Here is a 27988-nt window from a genome sequence, read left to right as displayed (position 1 = left end):
GTTATAACAGTACCATATCCTACAGTAGTTTCTAAAGTATCTATAACATATTCATTTTTCTCCACCTAAGGACATGCTTTATTTCTTCTCTTTTTTTATCCCTTCATGAACCAACCTTTTCTGTATGAGAGATTTGATTTTTTCTTCTTTAAGATCAGTTAAAATGCCAGACATTCCTCTTGTGAAGCCTTTCTTTGGTCCCAGTAGACAGTATCAATTATTCTTTCATAGAATGTTCCATGGTGTTTGTTTATATTTTTCTATTGTATGATTTCAGTCTTATTAAGTATACTTATAAATTCTATTTTCTTTCTTTTTTTTTTTTTTTTTTTTTTTTTTTGAGGTAGAGTCTTGCTTTGTCTTCCAGGCTGTAGTGTAGTTGGGCAATCTCGGCTCACTACAACCTCTGCCTCCCGTATTCAAGCGATTCCCCTGCCTCAGCCTCCCTAATAGCTGGGATTGCTGGTGCCTGCCACCACTCCCAGTTGATTTTTGTATTTTTAGTAGAGATGGGGTTTCAACATGTTTGCCAGGCTGGTCTTGAACTCCTGACCTCAAGTGATCCTCCCGCCTTGACCTCCCAAAGTGCTGGGATTACAGGCGTGAGCCTCTGTGCCCAGCCTAAATTCTATTTTATTTTTCTATTATCTGAAGTCTAATCTTACTATTTATTTACCTTGTTAGTCTCTCACAGTGGAACGTTTTCTTGTGTATTTGTGTATTCAAAATGTTTGTGAATTTATAATCATTGGGATTTAGAGGAATTCTCTGCACTTTAAGTTGACAGCATGTCTTTCAAGATCAATTTGGCATTGGCTCTTTTCAAGCACTCCAGCAGTATCAAAAGTCAAAAAAAATTTATGGTAACATAAATATTTTTGTCATCTTCCTATACTGGTGAGAGTCAAATGTTTTCTAGTATATCCTATGTCTGAAACTATAACTTTTCTAGATTTTAGTCATAGGTGGTGGCCTCATTACCAACTTCTCTTCTTGCAGTAGTCTATTAACCTTATCTCCCATGGGCCTGAAAATCCATCTCCCAATGGTAAAAAAGACCAACAGCACTCTATTTTTCTCCCCAAACTCTTATTAAATGGCTTGTTTTCAGCAGTGTTTTTTGATCCCTAGAGACTTCTTTTTCTTGCTTGCAAACATACGTCTAAAAAGAGGTTTGGCATAATTTCATCTAGCATTTCTAGATGAAAGATACAAATTTGTTCTTGTTTTGAGTCAGTTACGCCACCAACTGTATCAGAATTTGTTGTCTGTATGAGTTTTTTTTTTCTGAGATTGTGCAATCTGATAATAAAATGGGCTCATTTTATTTATCTAGATTTTCTCAGCACCTCGTAGGAAAGCAATATGTATTAGCTATGTATTGTCTGTTTTACAAAGTGAAAAATTAATAGATATCCCTAAATTTGCAAACATGTCCTATAAACCTGTGTAATTCTTTTAAGTTTATATTCATACAGTCTATTTTCCAAAATGTGAATTATATTCAAAAGCAAGATATGTGTGGTCTTGATCACTATTATATACCTTCTTTTGTTTTTATTTCAAAATCTGTATTGACTTTACTGAAATCACTTCCTTTATCCGAGCACATTTTAAGTGTTCATAGTGGGAATAATAATTGTTTTTAATTTATGTTTGAACTTTATGCATAAAATTATATTTTGCAATCTCAATGTAATCATTTTTCAAAACCATTTTGCAAAATGAAATACATTTCTATATAAATCTATAAAAATTTTCAAAAACAAATTTTTTCTATATAGATATTTTAGGGAGATTTTTTAAATCCAAGATTTATATATAATCATACATGATGATTCCAAAATTTACCTCCCAGTTCAGTTAATGAATATAGTTCTAGGTCAGTTAATCTGAAAATATTTACATCGGAACAACATTGTATAAGAATAAAACTAGAATGTGAAAAGTTAGATTGGAACAACATTGTATAAGAATAAAACTAGAATGTGACAGAGTAAGAAAATTTTCTTGGTATGCTTATTGGAAGAATTAAAATGCCTGAGGCATTAAAAATATATATATTTATGAATTATTTCCCTGTTCAACCAGTAGATGTCATGTTTGGATGTCAAAGCCCAAGATTATTATAAGGATATTTCTTTGGTTTTACTGTGTCTTTCTTATGAATGAATATATAAGCATAAAGTATAATTGGCCCTGAAATTAGAGGAGAAAATTAAGTGTGTCTCGTTTCAAAAAATTTAAGATGCCCTTTTCCAATAAAATCAGGAAGCATTTTTCCTTTTTAAAGCTTTTCCACAGTAGGCTCAGTAGAAAGTATGCTGTGAGGCGTAAGTAAGCATGCCTATATTTAATCGTAACAACTGAAAATTATTTCTGATTAGCAATTACTTATTACAAATCATTACTATTTATACACCATCTAAAAACGTTTTTTACCTTTAATTCCAAGTAATATGATTATTCAACTAAAAAACCCTTCATTTTCTAATCTCATGATTCTAAGTAAAAAAAGTAACAGATCTTATTGTATTTGATTATTTATTTGTATAACCTATCATATGTTATCCCCATCTCCATTCTGCACCTTCATTTATTTATCTATAATATGAGATTTTGAAATAATCTCTAAAGTATTTTCTAATCTAATCCTCCATGAAAAAATATTACCTGTGATTTACCCAATGCAGATAAAGCATTTAAAAAAATACATTGGAAAGTCTTTGTGAGAGCCTGCAATTAAATATAAAGATAAGATTTTATAGTGAAATTTGATCTATTTGTAATATTTTAATGGGTTAGATTGGAGCTTAATTTTTTACTACCTTGAAAATGGATCTTGGTAAACAAATTCATATTACACAAGATCATGAGGATCTGTTTTTTAACTTCAGGGTAAAAGTATTTCAGTAACTTGAAAAGTGTTCATTTAGATAAATAATGTTCCTAGAATAATGGCAATTTGTATTCATGGCATGCAGCCAGTTATCCTCGTGGTAGTCAACAAAAGTCAACTATAATAAGATAGCTACTTCCTGAAATGCTTCGAATATTTCCTGTTATTATTCTATCCTACTTCGCTCCATCCGCATTATCTGATGTCTCTCAGTCTTGCCCCAGAGAGATCCTGGCTGTTGGATCAGGCATGCTGCTGCCAGTCTCGGAGGAGGAAGAAGACCAAAGAGATGTTTCTTATAACTTTAGGATAAGTTTTTACATCTTTTGTTATATAGACTTGGAGGTAATTTCAGAGAGAAATTTCAGCCTCTTTAAAGCATTCCAAATTGTAAGGTCTGTATTTCTTTGCATCAGAATTACCTAGGGTATTTGAGAATGTCTGGATTCCTGGTCACCACCTTAGAGATGAATTCATCCTTATGAATACTATATTTGGAAAGACCTTATTCTTTTTAATAAATATGGCCTTTCAAGAGGAACTTTTTTAATGTTATGAGATAATTTTGAAGTGCCAGTTCCTCCGTATTTAAACCATATTTAATCTAAAATTAGTTAACATATCAAATCCAGTTTGACAGGCAAATGTTTTATAGCAGCCTACACAGTTCAGTTTCGGGACTGAAAGTTATTTTAAATGACCATCTTGTGGGCAGCTACCCATCTCAGTCCTGCTAAATGGCTGTTTAAGTGTTGACTAAATAACTCGAATAAAGGGAAATTTATAGTCTACTGAGGTAGGCCATTCCATATTCAAAGGTCATTGGTAGAACATTTCTAAGTCAAAATATTTACCGTTTTATTCGGAAATCACTGGTATTCATCTTATTTCATGTATCTGTTAACATTTATTCTGATTTTTTCTGTGATCTATTTCAACTCCTAAAGATTCTGTTTGCCCCCCCGCCTTTTTATCCATGCTAAAAAAAAACCCCTAGTTGTCCCTGTATTCTCTTCTTGATTCTCTTTGAATGAATTGTTTATTTTATTAAGAATGGGCTACTTAGAACTGAATCAATCACCCTTAGGTTTCTTCCTTGATTAAATAGCAGAAGCAACCCCTCAGTCCTCATAGAAAAGAAACACTAGATTTTACCTCCCCAATTCAATCTAGATACCACTCTGTAATGAAAACACTCTAGGTTTATGTTACTCATCTAAGCAGCTCATTACTTCTTTAGTAAATTTGTAGGTATTGGATGTGTATTTTTAATTAAAACCTCTAGCTGTCTAACTCAGCTACTACTAAATTCACCTCCTTTATTTCATTTTGAAAAATTTTGTTTCAAATACAAATTATCAAGAATGTTTTGCTTGTTGATTCCTTCACTCAGTATGTTGTTTTCCTCTCATCTGAGACTTTTCTTTTTTTTCTTTTCTTTTTTTTTTTTTTGACAGGGCCTGGCTCTGTCCCCCAGGCTGGAGTGCAGTGGCACAATCTTGGCTCACTGCAACCTCTGCCTCCCTAGGCTCAGGTGATCCTCCCACCACAGCAAGTAGGTCTTCCTGAGTAGCTGAGACCATAGGTACACTCCACCACACCTGGCTCTTTTTTTTTTTTTTTTTTTTCTGGTAGAGACATTATTTTGCTATGTTGCTCAGGTTGGTGGGTCTTTAACAACTAGGTTCAAGAGATCCGAGCACCTCTGCTGCCCAAAGTGTTGGGATTATAGGCACGAGCCCTACAGCTGGCCTAATCTAATTAAAAGAAAGAAAAAAAGAAAAGATGTTAAATGAGTGATGATAAAAATACAGCTTTTAACTTATTAAGAATTGCGAAGCTACATGAAAAGTCTGGAAAAAAAATGTAATTAATTTCCATGAATGAGGAGGCCATACCTGATTCATTGTGTTCTTAATACGTAGGACAGTATTTTTCATTGAATAGGTTATCATTAAATATTGTATTATTAAATAAATATGTTATTTGTAATAGAAAAAATTATACTTCAGAATATTGGGAAGTTGGATCTATAATTCCAAATGGTGTGTAAACTTTTCATTTTGGCAATTAAGAAAAACTGAGATGGTTTGTGTGTGGTATATACACTATATGTAATTCACATTTCTTTAAAAATCTAAATATAAGCTAAATATTGACCAGATCTTTTATTAATTAATTGTTTTAAGTTTTATTAAGTTCACTTTATTGATGAAAGCTGCAGGTAATACAAACACAAATTTTCATTTCCACTAATTGTTTTCTACACAGTGGATCACTCACTTCCCGAAATACCTCTTTTGACCTCTAGGATACCACATTTTTAGTTTTCCCCAAATTTATGGTTGTTCCCTCTCAGGCTTCGGTGTGGTTTTTATCTCCTCCCATAACTCTTAACCTTGGATTGCCCCAGTGTCAGACTTTCACCTTCTCTATCTACTCACACTCCCTTGGTGATATCCGTCTCTTGGCTTTAAATTTAAATTCTATCTGCATGCCTATGGTTAGCAAGATTATATCTCCAGTCTTGATCTCTCTTGTATTCCAGACTAGTTATATCCTACTGCATACTTGGTGTATCCATTTAGATCACTCAAATTATTTAAAAATGACTTTGATCTTCTTTCTCCAGATTTCATCCTGCCATGGATTTCCATTTTGGTTGATGAAAATCCCATTCCTCCAATCACTTAGGCCAAATGCTTTGTGTTCTTCCTTCTTTTCTCACACTGCCCATCCAATCAACCAGGAAATCTCACATCTGTTCTCAAAACATATCCAGAAAATTTATTGGATTTTATAATTACTAATGAAAAATATAGTAGAAATGGTAAAAGGGCCAAAGGGAATAAGTATGCTTACACTACAATATGTCATCATTCAAATTTAAGCACACTTTCTGTTTTCAGGAAAGGCCTATGCTCCAGAATTCTATTATGATACCTACAATCCAGTATGGCAGAACAGACACCGTGTTTATTCTTACAGTCTACAGTGGACACAGATGAATCCTGATGCAGTGGATCGGATTGTTGCATACCGGTTGGGCATCAGGCAGGTGAGAAATCTAACTGATGTCCTTTTTTCTTTGTGGTCCTCTGTGAAGACCTTGTTGTTATCATTTTTCTAAGAGTTTTGCATGAATTCCAAAATATATTTTATGTATATGTGTTTCTGTATATAGATAGACAGAAAGATATGTTTTCACCCTATGTATATTACTCCACATAAACTGTTCCGACTTACTTGAAAAATCTTTGAAATTACACATTTTTCACTATGACAGCAGACATACTAAAGTGACAGCCTTTGAGCCTTCTAAAATCCTTCATCACTAGATATGAGAGATAAATTACATGGTATAACTTCATAAAAGGAACTTATTTCAGATGTGCTCACACTCACCTATACTGCATAACCATTTGTCTTGTTTCCTAAGAAGCCAGAAGTTGTACATATTTTTGCTTTAGGGGTTCAAGACATATACAGAATGTTGCATAAGCTAATTTAATATGTCTGAGAAATAGAAATACTTTTGTAAAATGAAAAGAAATTAAAGTATGATAGTTTCTTAAGGGAGCTGAAGATCAAGGGTTATGTGGAGAAAACTGTATCTTTTTCAAAGGGTTAAAATGTTAAATTCACGTATCCTTTGTTTAAATGATATTTTTGAAATTTAAGTGGAGGTCTTTACATTGTTTCTTTGTTAGCATATTATCTGGATGAATTTCAGCATAACAAAACATTTTTGAAGATTTATTTGATCACCACATAATCTATTAGCTCTCTCCCAAAACCTTGTATTATCCCTAGATTGGCAAAGTGCATGTTCCACTTCCTTAACTGTATCACAGAAAAATCTTTTGAATTGGGATGGTAGAGAGGATAAAATTTTCATCGAGTAAGACTGACCAACCTCCAACGGTTCATTCAGCTATTCTATCATAAAACCATTGTGTTTTACAATAAAATACTTGTGTGACACATTACTCACATTAAGATACACTGTGGCCGGGCGCGGTGGCTCACGCCTGTAATCCCAGCACTTTAGGAGGCCGAGGCGGGCGAATCACGAGGTCAGGAGATTGAGACCATCCTGGCTAACACGGTGAAACCCCGTCTCTACTAAAAATACAAAAACATTAGCCGGGCATGTTGACGGGCGCCTGTAGTCCCAGCTACTCGGGAGGCTGAGGCAGGAGAATGGCGTGAACCTGGGAGGCGGAGTTTGCAGTGAGCCAAGATCGCGCCACTGCACTCCAGCTCTGGGCAACAGAAAAAGACTCCGATTCCAAAAAAAAAAAAGATACACTGTATGTAGCATATTCTTATTCACCCTGTTTAAGATTCTCAAAAAAGTGAAAGAGCTTTTCCTAGTGAAAACATCCTGGCCTTTGATAATTACTGGATTCTTCTCTAAGTGCACACAGGCTACCGATACAGCAGACCATAGTGGATCATTCACAGTGTTTCTCTGGTTATCCCTCATTGAAAAAGGACTGTAGGTAAATCTGAGCAAAACCGAAATCTGTATTAACATCGTTCTACCCATTCTAATTTGCTAATTTTCTTAAACAGAGAAGATAGAAACAATAGCAGCAACAAAACAAATTAGCAGTTCTTTCTCCCTCAGTTTGTGGGCTTATTTCTTTTTTCCTTAACACAGCTAATATTTTATAACCTTTCATATTTGGAGTATCTATAAGGATTGTTGACTTTACACACTTCATACTCTTTTTAAAAATCCTTACTACATTGTTTAATCATTCATATTCATTTTTTTGTTATACATGCTTTGTAAAAATGTAAGAATCTATGACTAAATTTTCATTTGTAAAATCAATTGTTTTCTTTAGGTAATTATTGTGCTATTTTCTGGTTATAGGTCTATTTGCAAAGATAGAGTCATAATTGTATCTTTAGTTTCTTACTTTCTTCCTCAGTTACGTTTTCTTGGAGTCTCTGGGTAACTTCCCATTACTAGCTGTGTGTTTTAAGTTCATAGAATTTACCCAACCCTTCTCATCATCTTCTTCTTTTACTTTTATGCACCTCAAATACTTTGTTTCTACTTAGTATCTGTGTTGTGGATGCAAATCAAAATCCTTACCTATAAGCGAAATTTAAGTGAGTTAGAATTCCTCCCAAGAGAGATCCCGTCATTTAAGCCTTCTCTTTCTCATCCATATCTTGTACTCATTAGCAGACTATCCTCTGTAATATTTTTTGCTTGGAAATGCTACACCATTTTCCAGTGACAAAGTCTTCTTTTATTTTCCTTTCCTGACATGAACATCTCCAAATTCAATTTTTTATATTTTTTATCATAAAACTGGTGTATAACTCCCTGATACGCAGTGACACACATTTCTCAGTCATTGTATTGTTCCTTTTGAAAAATTAGTGAATTTTCTCCTACTCTTCCTCTTTAGAATAAATTATATATGATTCCATATGTATGTATAAATTTCCCTTTTTTATGTTTTTTTTTAAATAATGAATTCCAGACACACTTGGCTTCCAATTCTAGCCAATACGGCCTCATATTTTTATAGCTACATAACCTTGAGCATGTTTCTGAGCATATCTAAGCCTGGGTTTTTAATCCTGTAAATTGAAGATTATACCTGTCAGGCAATTGGAATATGAAGTGGATTATGTCCCCTACTTGTTCCACAGGCCAGGTACTCTTGTGCAGGGCACTTCTTGCACAAACAGTTATGGCAATTCTTATACTCATCTGTCAGTGTTGTATAGATTTTTTAAAAGAGTACATTTCATGAGCTGAGCATGTGTACTATTTTTATTATTTGAGTTTTATTTAGTATACTCTATATTCTAAGCCTAAGCAGTATTTCAAGTCATGGTTTTCACAAAATAATTTCAAGACCTTTTTTTATTATGTCTCATTTTCATTTCAAACCTATTGTCTTCTGTAAGATTTATGTTATTGATTCACATTTTTCTCTTCCACTTTGAGTTTCATTTCAAGCCTTCTTGATTGGATCAGTAAGTCTGATACTAATACTGTTCTTTCCAGGTTTTGTAAGATGCATGCTATTCACTAGGGGAAAAAAAACATATTTCTAGTGTAATAAACCATGGTGCAGAAAGCAAATATTTCCCTTACTCAATTTTTGAAGCTAACTCTTTACCTGCCACTGTATACATTCTTTTCTGGACTCCTTTGTTCTTATGATTTTCTTTTATATTTAGAAATAAGTGTTTTTTTCTAGGGTGCTTTTTATGATGCCGTATTCTAATTGGTAATTTTACTCTTTGCATGGGAGAGAAAACTTTGATGTATCTTTCAGGGATGTCTCAATAAAGAGTAATGACTGTGCTATTCTGCCAATGTGAATAAGATGGTGCTGTTTGTAGATGGGGTGTAAGAAGAGAAGGAGCATGTAGACACACACCTCTTTTTTTCACAACTGTAACCTCCGCACTGAACTCTTGCATAAAACATCTCTACATGCAAAATGGCCCCAGCAAGCAACATTGCCTTTGAAGATTCACTTACAAACAAAAGTTTAGGATGATAGGGCAAAAGTATTCTAGATACAATAAAATCGATGTAGTTCTTTTTTAAAAAATTCCTTTTTAATAACAGGAAACAAAGGCATTAATGGAAATAGGTGCATTTTTATATTATCTCAGAAAATTTAAATTTCTCCTTTACCAGGCATTGATATTTAAATATCAATATTATCTTAGGACACAATCAGATACTAACTTCTAAAAATCACCTTTGGATAAAGAAATCACTCTTGAATTCTGAACTGTTTATTATTTTAATGAAGATTTTATATTACATGCATGTAGCCTTTTTCATCTGCCAAACTGTTTCAGAATCCTAAATCAATGAGCTTTTGAACATAGTAAACAGAACTTGGATGGTTTAAATACACTGAGTTAGGCATGTGGCCTAAGCAATATACATTTTTAAATACATGGATTTCTGTCCTAATAACTATGGTTCATGTATTTTACTAGAAGGCCAAATTTTATTCAAAGGATTATTAATTTATGTTACATATTTTGTGATTTTTAAAGTCTTATTATTTTAGGCAATATTTCTATTTTTAGCCTATACATGTAAATGATTTCTTCTATCCATAAAATACCTAGGTTATCTAGTACAAAAATCTCACCTCTTAATATCAAACATTGCCTTGATTACATAATGCATTTGTGTATGAGATGAAGTCTGAAAACAAATTTGATTCTTTAAGACTAATAGCAAATTCACTTCCTAAGACCTTACCTTATTTTTAATCCAGAAACCTTTAGAAATCTTATTAGTAATTCTTAAACTAAATAGGATTGTAAAAACCATTGCTGTGTTATTAAACTCATAGATGTAGGGGGTTGATAAATTGAACCCAGCATTCCCTTTTGGTTAAACTGTATGGTCTGTACTTAAATTTGATTAGGAAACTTGTCTCAGATTTCAGTATTGACTTACACAATTTTCTTGTAAAATAATGCATTATATCTAGAAAAAAAGCACTGAAATTCTGGAATCACTGCTTTAAGAAACTTAAAAAGAGAACTAATATATAATGAGAAGCTAAAAAATTAATTTGTGGAAAAAAGTTTTCTCAGAATCTTTATGTCCTAACAAAGTTGTACTTTTTAGGCTCAGCTAAGCAATTGTTTAATCTCCTTAGACAGCTATTAACCTCCAATTATTTGCTTCATTTGTTGCTTAACAGGAAAGAGAAAAAGATTATTTGAATATCTACTTTCCTTGGTATCTAAGGAATTAAAAAACAGGAAAAATGTTTCTAAGTTATCTAAATATACCAAGCAACGTAAACATCATTTTACTTCATTTGAAATGTACACAATTACAGTTTTAAATAATACACAATTTTATACAGTTTCCTTTTTTATATTCAGCCATAGAAATACATAGTGATGTGACTTTTTGACTGTATCTTTGGAAAGTAGGATATTTTATTTAAAAAAATCCATAATTGACCAATTCCTGTCTTTTTAAGTCATGTTGTATTAAAATATTTAGAATTATCATACTTATTTGCTCTCCCATTCAGTCAATAAAATTTTGATTAAATTAGTTATATGGTAATTTCCAGGAATTTAAAAACGAAGTATTGTCCTCAACGTCTTATAAAAGTAAGTGGTTTGATAGAAATAAACAAAGAGTATCATAGAAATCGATGGGGGCAGTTAGTACTGCCAGGTAGTGGGGCAAGAGACAAGATCACTGAGGTGCAAACTTCATTTGTTTGTTAATTTTATAGGTTTATTCCTAAACTTTCTTAAACGGTGACCACTAGTAATCACTAATTACTAATAAAAAGTAATAAGCAAAAAAGATATGTTTGATACAATTGATTGTTGGATAACTTTATTACAAATTTAATTTTGGTCTTCAGTAGATGTGACTATAATGGTTGAGCTATTGCTTATTTCTCCTTCCAGTTAAAACATTTTTAAAAGTTATTTTAGTGAATAATTTTTGCTTATTGTTGCTTGTTTTATGCTTGACTTAGCCCATTTAGATAGATTTTATTGCAAGAACTGTTTGGAGGAACCATTTCATGCCTGTCCAGGAAAATCTGTGGAGATTTGATAATCTGGATTCTTTGTATAATCTTAAATCATGAATAAAATGACATCTTGCATAGATTAATCTTATAATACCATACTGAGTATACTGAATGTTATTATAATAGAGACAGGTACAACAGTTAGGCACATATTTGGGGCATGTACTGATGATTTAGATTAGAATAGTGAAAGGGGAGAAGAAGAAAAATGGAATTAAGAAAACGTTAAAATAGGCAGAACTTGAATTTTGACTTTGTTTTGGGGAACAATTTTGAAAAAGATAGTGACCTTATTTCTCTGTCATTCACTTCAATTTCTTTAGTGAATGCTCTGGAAAGCATTAAACATATAGAGATGAGAGAGAATGAAGGACTCAGAGAAATGTAGAGAAACCATTTTGTAAATGGTCTCTCTGGCTCTGGAAAAGAAATAAGCCATATGTCAGTTGTAAAAAGTGAAGTTTATCTTCATCTTCCAAATGAAGGACATTGCATATATCTGCTTCATTCCTACAAACTAATTTTACAATGTGTTTATGAGAAGGGATATATAAATGGTAAATTTGAGAGACCTGGGTCAGGGATGGACCCTTGACTGATGTAGAAGGTTCTGTAAAATAAGGGTACCTTGTCTTGGAAAACTCCAAATACTTCTTGAGGATTTTCTCTGAGTCTGTTGCCTTTGTATAGATTTAATTCTGTTTAGAAATATGGTCTGAGAAAATTAATTAGAAATGTGGAGGAAACAAGCAACCTCAAAGACACTTAAAAGAGTGAAAGAGGGTTAAATTATTGACATAAATAAGATTTTTAATCAATGTTTACAAGTATTCCCATATTTTCAGATGTGGACTTGTTAGGCTGGAGTGATAGGGGAGCATAAAACCGTTATCCAGATTAGAAACATGCTACTAGAATTTGGGTGAACACTTTTTCTTCGATATGTTAATTTACAAGTCAAAAGCATTAGATATGAAACTGAAGGTGGTAAAAATTTAGGCATAAATTTTTCATCTGAAGACAGTAGTAGTAGAATTTCCAGCAAAAACAAACTGAAAGATAGAAAAATCTTATATTTGTATGGACACTGAGAAGACAGTGTGTGAATGTGCATTTGTGTGTATGTTTGTACTTACAAACAAAATTTTAAAATATGAAAATGCAAATTTGCTTATGAGCAAAGTACAGCAGGTCCTTGAATAATGTCATTTGTTTAAGGTCATATGGTTATAATGTTGATGAGAAAAAAATTCAGTTCCTGGCTGGGACCACTATCTGTATGGAGATTGCATATTCTCCCTCGTCCGTGGATTTCTCTGGTTTCCTTTCACATCCCAGACATGTGCCATGAGGTGAATTGGCATGTCTAAATGAATCACTCCCAGTCTGAGTGAGAGTGGGTGTGTGTCTGAGTGTGCCCTGCAATGGGATGGAGCCCTGTTCAGTGTTGGTTCCTGTCTTGCACCCTGGCTGCTGGAATAAGCCCTGCCCCCACTCCATGACCCTCAACTGGAATTATTGGGTAATAATTATCTTCCTTGTTTGTATTAATATTTCTTAAATGTACATATAGCTCACATTTATTTTATGTTTAATATTATAAGTGTTTGGGGCTTTATTTAGAAGTTTCGTGATGTTTTTATTACCAGAAATATGCCATGGGATCTTTACTCTTGTTTAGATATAAATTAACTTAAGGTAAAATTGGTTTCCTTATATGTCATTTCACTTAAACTTGCAGTTGATTTTGAATCAATCATCATTTTCAATTGCTTCTTATAATTTTAATGATAAATGACTATTAGTTTAGCTTTATCATTTTCAGTTGTAGTTAAAGTTTCTTAAATTATCTTGAAATGTGGCGTCATCCACATCTTTACATGACTTTTATACCAAAAACCTGACTGCTTTTCAACATTTAAAAGATTTAACTAAAATAGCTGAAACAATATTTATCTTTGAATAATAAATGTTTGACATGACAGATGTCAATAAAACTACGTAACTACTGCTGTACAACTACTCAGTAATGGACTATGTTTTCCCAGCTTCTGTTTTCTGTTTTAAAATGTTCAAGAAAGAAATGCAAAATATCATTGATGTTTAAATTGCTTTATCAGACTTCAAGTTTTGGAAACCATTTGTAAAAAGATGGAAGCAATAATCTGAGTAGAAATTTGAAGGTGATAGTTTAGATATCATAGGCATCACTTATCTTTTTTATTTAACTTTTATTTTAAGTTTAGGTGTCCATGCACAAGTTTGTTATATGGGTAAACTTGTTTCATGGGGGTTTGTTGTGAAGATTATTTCATCACCCAGGTATTAATCCTAGTACCCACTAGTTATTTTTCCTGATTTTCTTCCTCCGCCCAACCTCCACCCCTTCAATAGGCCCCAGTGTGTGTTGTTGCCCTCTATTTGTCCACGTGTTCACATCATTTAGCTACCAGTTATAACTGAGAACATGCTGTATCTGGTTTTCTATTCCTGCATTTATTTGCTAAGGACAATAGCCTCCAGCTCCATCCATGTCCCCGCAAAGGATATAATTGCATTCGTTTTTATGGCTGCGTAGTATTCCTTGGTGCATATGTACCACGTTTTGTTTATCCAGTCTACCATTGGTGAGCACTGATGGCTGAGACTATGGGTTTGCTAGATATAGGATCATGTCATTAAGTCTGATAGTTTGACTTCCTTCCTACCTATTTGAATGTCCTTTATTTCTTTTTCTTGCCTGATTGCTCTGGCCAGAACTCCCACTGTTATGTTGAATTAAGAGTGGTGAGAGGTCATCCTTGCCTTGTGCTGGTTTCGAGGGGAATGCATCCAGCTTTTGCCCATTCAGTGTGATGTTGGCTGTGGTTTTGTCATAGATGGCTCTTATTATTTTGAGGCATGAAGGACCATAGGAACAGTTCCAAAGAAGTTAAACTTTACCTTGAAAAGTGGGGAGACACTAAAAGAGTCAAAAGAGAAAAATCAAACAGTCGTTAATGCGGTACTAAATTAATAGGGGACAAGCACAAAGTAAAAGCTGTTCTTTTTTTTCAAATGAAATAGCATGACCTGAATCTGATGCTGCATTGGAAATTTGAGAGAAATATATGTGGCAAAATCTGGAGGATTTGATGATTGAATGGAGGCTAGGGGAAGGGAGAGAGCAAAAAGGCAGGGATGAAAACAGTGTTCACTATTTACATGCTTATTGTCTTTAGATAACCTTATGTCAATTCATATAAATATTTGTCTCATTTCTATATATTAAGAACATACCCTTGAACATGATTATTTATATTAAAAATGAAATTTATATGAAAAATGAAAATTAACTGTCATTGAGATGGATGTTAGGCACAGGTTTAATGGAATATTTTCAAGGAAATGTAAAATTGTAACATTTATAAACAAAATAGGAAAGCTTCAAGTTAAAATATAAAAATATCTGCAATGTACTAATATATCCATGAGGTTCTTTTGTTTTGTGTTCTAAAGATCTTAAGCTAACACTTTTCCTCTAGAGTTCCATATCTTAGCAAAATGACACAATACAAAATTCATAGGTAGTTTTCTTATATTGAATAAGCAGTTTCTCTGCTTAGAGAAGCTGATTTTGAAGATATATGTGTTTATGCTATAATATAAGGTACTGCAATGATAGGTCATAATTTTTATAAAGGAAGAATTTTTTAAAATAGTTTCAATTTAGATGTATTTTTGTCCTTTACAATATCTCCTCTATAATTTTTTGATTATCCTTTCCTCATATTAGAAGGTATCTTAGTATCCCATTAATGTTAGTGAACTCAGTTAAGTGCCTCTGTGTGTTGATATAAAATTATCTTTGGAATGTCAACTGTATTTTGGAGGGAGCATGTTGATGCAGGTACCAGGCCTTAATTTCTCCTTTTGAAAGGGACATACGGTGCTTCTGCTCACACTTTCTTCACCCAAGCAGCCCCTTGACTTGATCTGAGGAAAACATGGGAAAAAAAATGTTCTTCCTTGAACTTGTAAGAAATAAAAGAACCAAATACTTATGAAGATCTCAAATTACTAAGTTCTGCCTTTCTGAACAGCAATATTTGATTGAATATATTAATAGTGCATTTGATTTTCTAAAAATATAACCTCAAAAAGATCTACTTTTTATTTGTAGAATACTAAAGGAATAAGAATAAAGATTTGATTCATCTTTTGCAATTAAATGTATTATGTTCTATTATGTGTACATGAGATAGGAAGTGCACCAGACAGAAAATATCCATGATCTCATGAAGCGTATAGTTTGGTAGAGTAGGAAGCAGACAAAAAATTAATGGTTAGAAAGCAATTAATGCTATGCAACAAATAAAACAGACATAGAGGGAAAGCTGGCATCGTTAAAATTCATTCTGTATGCCAAATGATTGAAAATTTGGGAAGGTAGCAGAAGCTGATCTTTACATTTCCCACATGTTCATTATTTTGGGACAATTTTCAAACCACCTTGATGGAAAGTGGACTTATACTTCCATCTGGGGAAAGAAGGAATCTAATTTCAAATAATCAAGCACACTAATTGAAATGAAGCAATAATTTCTCTCATGTTCATTTGACATTTTACTTATTCTTAAAAACTATATGAGGTAAGGTAAATTACCTAAAAATTTAGTGGCTACATTTATAACCCTAAATTATGTTCAGGAGTAAGAAATTAGAAATCTTCAGATCTGGAATACAGTTTAAATCTATATATTTTGAGGATGTATTATGTCTGGTGGATATGTAAAACCTATGGACAGTTTATAAGACAGATCACTTGCACAGCAAACTCTTGACGAATAAGAACTTACGAGGATCCAGGAGGCATTGTCGTGGAGGCAATTAGTCCTGCTTTAAAAGTGGTTAAGACTCCTAAATGTTTCAATCAATACTACATTTTCATGCTTACTTAAATAATTATTTTAAATTTTCTATCTCAATAATCACAATTTTAAAATAGGATGGAATAATCCTAAATAGCTCCAAAGAATTGATCAGGGTTAGAGTGCCACAAAAGCTAAGAGAGAGGTGGCAGAAGATAAAATTTGGTCCAGTTAGCATATAAAGTACCAGGAAATCAAGAGCTAGAGCTTTAGCTATTTCCATCCCCTTTCAGTCAGCCTACTCTAGGCACTGCAAATAGCTTTTGTTTTACATTTTTAGCCTCTGAAATTTTGAAAGAGGTTTATACCACTCCAAATTGTTAGTTCATATTTTGTAATAAGCACCAGAAATTGTAATTTTAAGGATCATTTTGGTTTTATTTCTGATATGATAGTGGTGTGATGATATCTGTGAGGGTTATTGTCTCTTTGTGGGGACTTATATCAATGTAACACAATGGTGCCTGAAACTCTTTTTGTTGCCTTTAAATTGGTACATAATATGCTAATTCCTAGGACAAAGACGTGCCTCTCACTCTGAGCTAAGGAGAAGACAGAAACAACCTTAACTACGTACTCAGGAAAAATTCCTACTTTGTGAAACTTTCCTTTTTATTTAGGAAGAAATACTAATACTGTATACAAATAAACAGTTACTGTGGTATCAGGTACTAGCAATTTTTTTGAGGGGTAGAATACAATCAGATAATGGAAAAAGAGTAGCATTGCTTTTGTATAAGATATTGTGGTCAAGGAATGCCTCTCTAAGGAGATGGCATTTGAGTAGAGACATGAATGATAATGAAAAATGGTGTCACAAAGTAATTCAGCTAAGAAATGAGAGCAACACGTTAAGTATGTAATAGGAAAATAAAAGCCTAAGTAAATTATACATATGTAAATCAAATACATATGTATAATATCTATTTCTGTAGGCACTGTTTCATCAAAAGTCTCTTGGACAAAATTTACAGTGGTATATTATGAGAACAATAGAGGTCTAAATTCAAAAATGTCGTGTGAATCTAATCATTAGAATAATATAGAGGTCAACAGGAGAGAATTGGCATTTTGCAAATTAGATCAGCAGGTATTCTCAAATTGTTAGAATGAGAGGACTGATAGAACACTTGTTAGTGGAAGATGAAAATGCAAAATCCACAACTGATTTGCTAGAAAGCAAGACAAGCAGTCCAGGTGCAGTGGCTCACGCCTGTAACCCCAGCACTTTGGGAGGCCAAGGCAGGAGGATCACCTGAGGTCAGGAGTTCGACACCAGCCTTGCCAACATGGTGAAACCCCAGTCTCTACTAAAAATACAAAAATTAGCCAGGCATGGTGGCATGAGCCTGTAATCCCAGCTACTTGGGAGGCTGAGGCAGGAGAATTGCTTGAACCTGGGAGGTGGAGGTTGCAGTGAGCTGAGTTCGTGCCACTGCACTCCACTCTGGGCGTCAGAGCAAGACTCCGTCTCAAAAAAAAAAAAAAAAAAAGAAAAAGGTAAGCAAAGAATGCAGTGTTGTAATTGAGATTGCTTAATGGCAGTCAATTGGTAATTAATCTATGTATTGGCACATTTTTAATGTGCCATTAAATTTAAATAATGGCACATTTTGTCCGGGTGGGCAAAATGATTTCCTTCTGATCCAGAAAGATACATCTCTCTACTGAGTAATTGACTCTATTATGGTTATACATCATTTTAATAAATACTAGTCTAGACTGTGGGAATATTACAGTGATCCAAACAAAGAAAATTATCTCCCTTCCTAGAGTTGTATTATAAAGGATATATTAACCTATTGTTAGACAGTTATGAAGTGTAAAGTTCTAGCTAACAGATGGCAAGTAAATATATACTCTAATTTATATCAGTGATAGAATAGTGAAATCTTAGCAAATTTTAAACAGAACTTGTGCATAATCATCTTTTTTAATTAATGGTTTTACTAGAAAGTGCCATGATAGATTTTATTTTATAAAACAAGGCAATGACAAGGCTCAGTGTTTCTATCAATATGCAGGTTTATTCAGCATGTCCTAGGCACCTATTTACTTCCAAAAAGAAAGTTCAGTAATTCTGGTCCCAACTATTACTTCCTATTTTAAATATTTTAGGACTATGAATTTAGTAGCACACAGTAAACTCTCAGTAAAATTATTATTATTATTATTATTATTTTAAGGACTCATCTCATTTTAAGAAAAGTAAGCTTAAGCACTCATTTTGGGGGTATACATTGTACAGATAAATTTATGAAATCATTTCAAAAGCAAGAAAAATGTCATTCCTTTCTGAAGTACATCTCCCTCTCCCCCTGCTTATTCTACAGTACAGTATCTAGCACAGAGTGGCTTAATATGCAATATCAATACTAACTGTATAATATTAATACTAATTATATGCTATTAGTAAATTATTGATGACTCTTTTATAGAATGACAACATGCCATTGTAAGTTTTGAAAATTTTATGAGTTTAACATTAATATAACAAAATATGTTTATTTAAATTTTCAACAATTTTATCTATACAGCTATGCATATTTTCAGTGCCCACTATATACCTGTTGACCCTCAGGGATTTATGTTTAATTTGGTTACTTTTACTACTTCCAGAAAAGATTAACTGTGGCTGCTCACCAAAGAGGAGATTTGTGTTTCTTGTTTTGTTTTGTTTCAGTTATCTAATTTTCAAAGATTTCAATGAACATGATTTTTTCTTTTTGTCATCATGAATTGAACTTTATGCTTATGAATATTTCATTTTTTTCTGTCACGTAGATCATCAGTCATATTGATGCTCAAAGCATCTAGCAATATAGTAACTCTTTTACAATATTTTTGTAACATATTGGATACCCAGATAATAACTTGATAAATTTTAAGATTTAAGAAACATTACATAGTCTTTTTCAATCTGTTTGCATTTGCATGCATTTCAATATGTGCATTGTTTACTGTGCATATGCATAATACCACAAATTGGTATCAACAATTATGTATGAGCTGGTTTGCACGCAATCTCAAAACGACTTAAATAAAACTGTAAAATGGAATTTGGAAGCATAATGAATACACTTGCCAAGTGAAAAAAAAATAGAAAGAAATTGTTTTATTTGTGCTCCTGCCGTGGTTAGTACTTATTTTGTCACAGGTTTCAAGAAGTCCCAACTGCTTAAAAATAGCCTTTTCTAACCTTAAAATTTCACCATTGCAAAGTTCATTGAATATCTGAAATACTTTCTGTCCACACCTCTTCTTGTATAAAATGAGTTTTCCAGGACTCACTTTAAGGACTTAACTTATCTCATGGGAACTTAATAATGATATTGTGAGAATGAAATATGAAATAAAAGATAATCATCTAGGTACAGAGTCTTGTGCAACATTAAAAATGTGCCTGGTTGTCTGGTTTGAATAGGGCTGTCCCTGCATGTTCCATTATTTCTGTTTTAATAGAATGTGACTTCCATATCCTTTCTCATAGTTACAGAGATTCCCATTTATTTTCATTGGTTCCACATAGACTACCCTGATAATACAACTTCAGAAACTGGAGGTGGCCTTCTAATAGTACAAATGTGAATTTTCTAAGAAACAAGGATGTTGAAAGCCTGAAGGTGGACATATCAAAAGAGAAATCACCTGAGTTTGGGGTTTCTAGTCGAGTTTCATCTTAGGAGTTTAAGGATTAAGAACTATATAAGTTTTCATTATTTATGGACTTCTACTTCTTTAAATGTAAACATGTGGCTATGAACACTGAAACACATTAGCTTGTGTAGTACAGACATAAAAATGTTTGATAAAAATAAATGGCTTTGGTATGAATTTTCTCAGATATTCTTAGTACATTTGAACAATCATGAGTAATAAGCAACGCTTTTTGGGTTGCTCACGGGTGGATTGTATTAGGCACATAAAAGTACTTAGCCTTATCAAAGCTCTGGATAGCTACATATTCTTTTGTAGATTAGACCCAATTTTGACCGAATTTTCCTAATTAGCACTTCTGCTATTAATGCCAGTATCAATAATAATGGCCATATGAATTATAATTTCTTAATCAAATATTTAAAATAAAATTGGCTTGTTTTTTTTTTTATTTTTTTGAGACAGAGTCTCCCTCTCTCTCGCAGGTATGATCTCGGCTCACTGCAACCTCTGCCTTTTGGGTTTCTGCAATTCTCTTGCCTCAGCCTCCGGAGTAGCTGGGATTACAGGCACATGCCACCAGGCCCAGCTAATTTTTAATTTTTAATATTTTTAGTAGAGATGGGTTTTCACCATGTTGGCCAGGCTGGTCTTGAACTCCTGACCTCAAGTGATCCACCAGCCTCGGCTTCCCAAAGTGCTGGGATTACAGGCATGGGCCACCATGCCTGGCCCAAAATTGGCCATTTTTATATGTTTTCCTTTCAGTAACAAATGGATACATTGAAAACACCCTTGTTTATAAAGCAATTCTAATTGACTCGACATTGTTTAAAAATCGTCTTCCTTTATAAATGACAATTTTATAATGTGAACTGGATTTGACAATTCAAATTTGATGAACACACAGAAAGCATGAATACATTGTTATATATTAAGGTATTCAATTTCAACTTGAAAAAACTGTTGCTTGGAAACCAGGCAATCATAATAAATGACACAGTCATTTTTAGTAAATGGGCAAAGGCACAAACCAAGATAAAGTAGGCTTTTTGCCATAGAGTAAAACAGGCATTCCAGTATTCCACGTATTACAAATAATGTAACCAGCACATATATTAGACTAATATTAACTTCAACTGGAATTTTTGGAGAAAAATTAAATTATATTGATGATCTATAATAAATAGAGGTATAATAATTAATTATAGAGCAATGGCTCTATAGTAAAGATCAAGAGGGGAAATGCTTTCATCTATTGGAAATAGAATGACATTCTCTGAAGTCAAGTATAGGATTAGACATTTTGGTTAAGATTCTAACATAAGTCTTCTAAATCATCCAAATAAAATTTACTGTTTTGAGGTAATAAAAAGTCAAGGTATATAAGTAACTGTCATTCTTACATTCTGACCTATAAAGGTTACACTAGACTAATTCTGCCCTAACAATAAAATTAAAAGAATGTGGTTCTTGACATGAAATGACCCCATACCCCTTTCTGCTAAAATATATTCTAAAAGGGAGATTAGTGTTGCAGAATTTCTGTTCCTTAGTTCAGCTAAATCTGGGTTCTTATGTCACAACCAGGAAAAGTTAGGCATGCAGACACATTGAAAGGTGACAGGAACGGAATTTATTGGACGAAAAGAAAAAAACAAAACAACAACAACAACAAAAAGCTCTTAGCAAAATGAGAAGGATTCCTGCCAGCGCTCCCATCTCACAGATTGAATAACAGGCCACAGCACAGGAACTGAAGAGGCGAAGCTCCTCCCTGCTGCAAATGGCTCAAACTTCCCGTGGCTCCAACCCATTCTTGCAGTGTGTAGGCCAGTGGGAGATTCTCTGGGGCCCTCCCGCTTTTTGCCTCCTGCATCTATCATTAGGTTATGAAATAAAGAAAAGAAACACTGATTAATCTGTATATTTAACTACATCTGTGTATTCCTGGTGCCTTAGAAATTATAGCAAATGAAGCATTGTCACATTAAGTAGTGTAAATCTTGAGAAAATGCTTATATTCTCTACCATAAAATTCTAGATAGCATTACCTTGAACATACAGCAGATTCTTAGATATTATTACTTGAGAGTGTGAAAATATCATGGCCATATATGAAGCAATAAAAGTAGACCAATCGTGGGAAGGAACTCACTGTAGTCCTTGTATTATATACATTCTGCATCAATAAAATGCTATGCTTACCTTATTTCAGCTGCTTAAAAAACAAAACAAAACCTTAGTTGTAGAAAATTTCTCTTAGCATAGAAAAGAAAGCAAATATTTTGGAAGGAAATAAGATTTTTTCCTTCAAAGAGTGTAATTTCTATGTATTCAAATATATGCTGGAAATGTATAAAACCATATTTGGGAAAAGAAAAAAAAGTACCTACTGTATATAGTTCTTCCCTGTAGTGAGGGAGGGAGGGAACAGGTTTGAGAAAAGATAGAATGTGGGTTCCATATATCTGCAAAGTTTTATTTATTTTGAAAAGAGTTCTGAAGCAAATATACAGTTCCACTGATTACCACTTACGTTAACATTGGGAAGTAAACAAAAATAGTAATAACAATTCAAATGCAAACACTTTCAAAATTGAGGTCATGGTGGTACTGTTGAAAAAAATCAACTAAACTAAAAATAGATGTATTTATATAAAGACATTACACTTATTCTACGGTGGCATATGGTTTGCATAAAACTCCTTCTTGTAAAACAAGGGGAAAATGAGGGCAAATAATAAGTCATGCTTTTATATCCCTAAAAGGGAGGGAACAAGAAAGAAGGGTTCATCGGTGACAACTGCACTTAAACCTAGTGGCATCTGGATATACCTTATGAAGTAATTGCTTAAAAGTCATCCTCATTCCCAAGCAATATTCCTCATGATGATGAATAATTAAGATCTCCACACAAGCCACAGTTTTCCTTTTTGAGTTTACTTTCAGACGTGGACATAGCTCTCAATTAAGATTGCCATGCCAATGTGGTTCAGAGAATGCTCAGTTTTGGTCACAGGCTCAGCTCACCATCCTTAAACCCTAGCAGTGAGTCTCAGTTGTTAAAGGAAAGGAAAAGGTTTGAACAAAGCTTTCCAGAGTGGTTGAGAAATGTGGAGAGCATTATAGGTTAATTAAATTGCTTTTACAATTGCATAAAAGCATGGAATAAGATATTTTTCTCATTTTATTTTCTGCATTATCCTCAATGTCTGGTACTGTTTGGCACATGGTGGTCGTAGAGTAAATATTTGCTGAATAAATGAATAAATGCATGTGGGATACTTTAGCTGAATATTTATTCTAGGTTTGATTTTCTTCTCCTTTAATAGTTTGAAAATATTGTTCCATTGACTTTTGTATGCACAGATGCTATCAAGAAGCATGCCAGTCCGATTTTCCATCCTTTGTGCTTGAATACTCATGCTTATTAGATTTTCCAATATTTTATATTTCTTTGATACTCTTTTTAATTTTATTATTATTATACTTTTAAGTTTTAGGGTACATGTGCACAACGTGCAGGTTTGTTACATATGTATACATGTGCCGTGTTGGTGTGCTGCACCCATTAACTCGTCAGTTGGCATTAGGTATTTCTCCTAAGGCTATCCCTCCCCACTCCCCCCACCCCACAACAGTCCCCGGTGTGTGATGTTCCCCTTCCATTCTTAAAATTTACTATAACAAGTTTGTGTGTAAGTATTCATGTGTGTCATTTGTGTATCTTTTTCTCACCCTTACATATCCCCTTCAGTACTTTAAAAGCCTTTTCAATAAGCAGTGTTTTTTTTCTTTTTAAAATCATTTATTCTGAAATAATTACAGATTCACAGGAAGTTACATAGAAATGTACAGGAAAGTTCCATGAAACCTTCCCCCACTATGCCCACTTCAAGCCAGAATCCTACACAAACACAAGTACATTATGAAAACCAAGAAACTGACATTGGTACAATCCATGAAGTTTAATCAGAGTTCACCCATTGTACATGCATGCACTCATTTGTTTGTGTATCTGTGTTTGCATGTGCGTAGCTTTGTGTAACCATAATGCAAAGAAGATACTGAACTGTGTCATCACCATAGACTCCCTGATGTTACTCTTTTATATCCCTTATCCCTGGAAACCACTAATTTCCTCCTCATCCCTATAATTATATTATTTCACAGTTGTTACATAAATGGAATTATGCAATACCTATTTGTTTGAAATTAACTTTTCTATTTAGTGTAATTTCTTTGAGATTTATCCAACTTGTTGCATGTATCAGTAGTTCATTCTTTTCATGGTTGAGTAGTATTCTAATGGTATGGGTGTCCTACAGTTTGTTTAATAATTCTTTCTTTAAAATACATTTGGGTTGTTCAAGTTTTTAGCTATTAGCAGTAAAGGTACTATAAGCATTCATGTACAAGTTCCTGTGTGAAAATAAATACTTGTTTCTCTGGGATAAATGCCCAGCAGTGCAGTTGCTGAGTGGTGTACTAAGTCCATCTTTAGTTTTAAAAGAAACTGCCAAACTATTTTATGAAGTGGTTTTATTCTTTTCATTCCCACTAGAAATATATGAGTGAGCCACTTTCTGTATATGTTTATCAGGATTTGTCGTTTTCACTATTTTCATCTCAGCCATCCTGATAGGTGTGTAGTCATATCTATTTAGTTTTAATTTGTATTTCTCTAATGCCCAATGATATTTCAGATGTCTATTTTCCATCTGTATATCTTCTTCAGAGAAATGTCTGTGCATGTCTTTTGCCCACTTTTAAAAATTATGAGGTAATATCCTAGAAAATTGTACCATTGTATTTTCAAGTAGTGACTACTTTGTTTATTTTTTTCTTTTCTAAGTATATATGGATATTGACACATTTCTTTCCTACATATTTCTTTACTTCTTTTGTAATTTTTAAACCATAATGATACTCTACTGATGCCTTCTGAGAGCATTGTTTGACATAATCTGGTTCAAAACCTCTTAAGTTAGATCTATGTTGCAATTCAGCCTATCTGTTGGGTTCTTTATTGCAATTAGTATTGCAGTACCCAGTATTTCTGAAAGGTTTTAAAACTATATTTTGCCAAGTAGCAACTTACAAAATCACTTCTGTTTCCTAGAGGATAGTTTTGTTGATTTAAAATTTTTGTCTTACATTTGGGTTAAAAATTTAACATTAATTGCATCCTCAGCTGGTCTAGGTTTTTTTTTTTCTATCATTATTTATCATGGTTGAGCTTTTCTGTGAGCCCCATATTCTTGGTGAGTGCATATTCTTTTGGTCAGCACATATTCTTTTGCCCATGTTAATTGTCTTGGGCAGTAATATATTTCTGTGAGATAAGCTAAAGCTCAAATCGTAACTTCTTTCTAACCACCTGAGTTCAAGAATCAAATAGAAAGTGAATGGTACAAGTGATTCATCTCAGAGTATAGCCTTTGGCATTGCAGACTGGATTTGACTCCTCTCCATGTATTATCATAACTCTCAGGGAAATTTATTGTACTTCTGCTTTGAAAAGACTCCTTCACATGTAATCATTTTGGGAAAAAAAGGGTGGGGAGGAGAGAAAACACTCAGGTTGCCAGTTTGCCTACAAATTTTATCTACTCCTGACCTATTACCTGGTATAATTAATTTTTGTTTTCTCAGAAGAAAAATCTTCAGTAATGACCGACTTATAAAAATGATGTGGTGTGGGACAGAAAAAATAAAATATCATATGCCAACCTATTTCCTGTTTGTGACATAATCCCCTTTCCATTAGCAGCTGCAATTTTCCCCTTAGGTTCAGGAATCTCCCTCTAATTTTATAGTGTCTCCAAGGTTGAGTTTGGGGAGGGGCAAAGATTCTGTTAGTTTTTCTTGTTTTTTTTTTTTTTTTTTAATTGAGAACTGCAGTGTGGACAATTAAATACTTTCTTTGCTTATCCTAAGCTAATATTTTTATACTGTTTCATTATTTTTGTTGATGCCATCTATATGATTAAAAAGATTGACACCCTTTGTTCTTAGTCAGTTGTCTGACCTTAATGAAATATTTCATTTTCCTGCCAAACCTCATGTCCTATCCAGTCTTGTAGTCTTGTTCTGAAGTAAATAAATCTCTTATTTTCCTAACTTCCTTTCTTTGGTTGTGTTCTTTAAAGGAGCCAACACACAATATGTGATTGCCATAATACTTCAAATTATTTGTCAAGTACCAAAGAACATGTTGATGAATGAAGTTGTCAGAGTTTTCATGTTACCTCCCTAGACCTATTTATTTGAAAAACCTGTACTTGGATATCTCAGTGGCCTCCCAAACTTAATGCTTCTATATTCTACCCTATTCTATCTCAAACATTGTCCTCCTCTTGTGATCCCCATTAGACTGAATGGCCATTATCTGTCCCATTGCTCAAGCCAGCAAGAAATGTACCTTGACGCCTTTCTCTATTTTATTCTCTATATCCAATTAATCAATAATTTCTACCAATTTTATTTTTCAATATTCTTCAAATCCTTCAACCCTTATTCATATCTACCACCATCACTAACTTCAATTTCTTACCAGAGAAATTACCAGAGTCTCTTCCAAAATAAACTCTTGTTCTCCAAATTGTTTTCCATTTATATTTCATATTTTTAACTGCTAATATTTTTCTTACTGATTATACAGACCCTTTATATATTAAGAAGGATTATGTCATATGTTTTGGAAATAGTCCTCCATGCATTTATCTTTTCATTTATTTGTTATTTTTATTTTTCATATTTTTACATTTTTATGCAATTGTTCCATTGTATGGTCTCTGAATTTCAGATCCTCTTAGAAAACATAATGCACTCAAAAGTCTAAAAACATTCTCAAATATTTACTTGTAACACTTTATAGTTTCATTTTTTACTTTTAAATTAGGATCTATCTATCATTTATATTGGTAAATTTTCTGATTTCCAAAAATAGATAAAGATTGTTACTATTTCTAAGCAAGGTCATATCTCCATGTTTTTCATATTATATGTTCCCAGATTATTATACATTTTGAGTGACAATTAAATTAATTGCTCACTGCACTCTTTCTACACATGTACCAATTGCAACCAAGTAATTTTAGTCATAATGGTAGTAGGAATAGAAGATGTTATTATTGCATTAGCTAACACTTGTATAATGCTTACTTACTGATAAACATCTTTAAGTGCTTTATATATATTCTTTTAATCCTCAGAATAACTCAATGAGGCAGGTATAGGTTAGACTTTAACATATAAGGAGAACAAAGATTCTGTCTAATTTGTTTAAGTAATAGGCTCTCAACAGATGGCTTTCAATGACTGAATCAATCTACGATATTGTGCAACATTTTCCATTAAAATAGAATGTTGTAGTTATTTGCCATTCAAAATATCAAATGACCTTAACGTACATCTTTGTATAAGACATCACGTGTTTCTCCAACTGTTAATTTCCTAAAGCAATGCATTAAGAAATCTTTGATGATTAAAAAACATTTTTCTAGAAACTGACAGGAATATACAGTACAAATATGAGGTTGATTATAAGTTAAAATAATATTTAAACATAGGCATACTTCAGTGGAGAGTGATACTAGATTAGATGCTTAGTAAATATAAGTATGTTAGTAGAGAACAATAATCTAAATATGGATTTCATATAGGAATAAATACGGATATCACATTAGGGCTTTCTGAAAAACATTTAAAATATGTATTCTGAATTGTCATTGATTGGTTCAATTATCGATTTACTTTGTGCCATTTGGGAGGCATGTTTATGGTATCTCTTTAAACAAAGAACCCTAATGGATATATCACTATTTCAATAGTTACTACTGAAAAGATGTAGGCCTTCCCAGAGGCCTCACACAGCACCTACACTTACATGTCATTGGCCAGGACTAGGTCATATGACTACACCTAATTTGGAGGGA

At 33.1% G+C, this 27988-nt stretch overlaps 1 protein-coding gene across 3 annotated transcripts in view; it reads left to right on the top strand.

The window, feature by feature from the left end:
* Window positions 1-27988, top strand: part of MDGA2 (MAM domain containing glycosylphosphatidylinositol anchor 2) — an 833536-nt gene that overhangs the window by 747631 nt on the left and 57917 nt on the right. For all 3 annotated transcript variants that reach the window (XM_016926039.4, XM_001151973.8, XM_063792901.1), the window contains one exon: window positions 5809-5957. In XM_016926039.4, coding sequence (XP_016781528.1) covers window positions 5809-5957 — 149 coding nt within the window. The remainder of the gene's footprint in view (window positions 1-5808; window positions 5958-27988) is intronic.

This window comes from Pan troglodytes, chromosome 15 (genome assembly GCF_028858775.2).
Source record: "Pan troglodytes isolate AG18354 chromosome 15, NHGRI_mPanTro3-v2.0_pri, whole genome shotgun sequence".
In the NCBI taxonomy this organism is placed as follows: Eukaryota; Metazoa; Chordata; class Mammalia; order Primates; family Hominidae; genus Pan; species Pan troglodytes.
The sequence above is the reverse complement of the archived record's forward strand: the minus strand, read 5'-3'. Positions and strand labels throughout refer to the sequence as shown.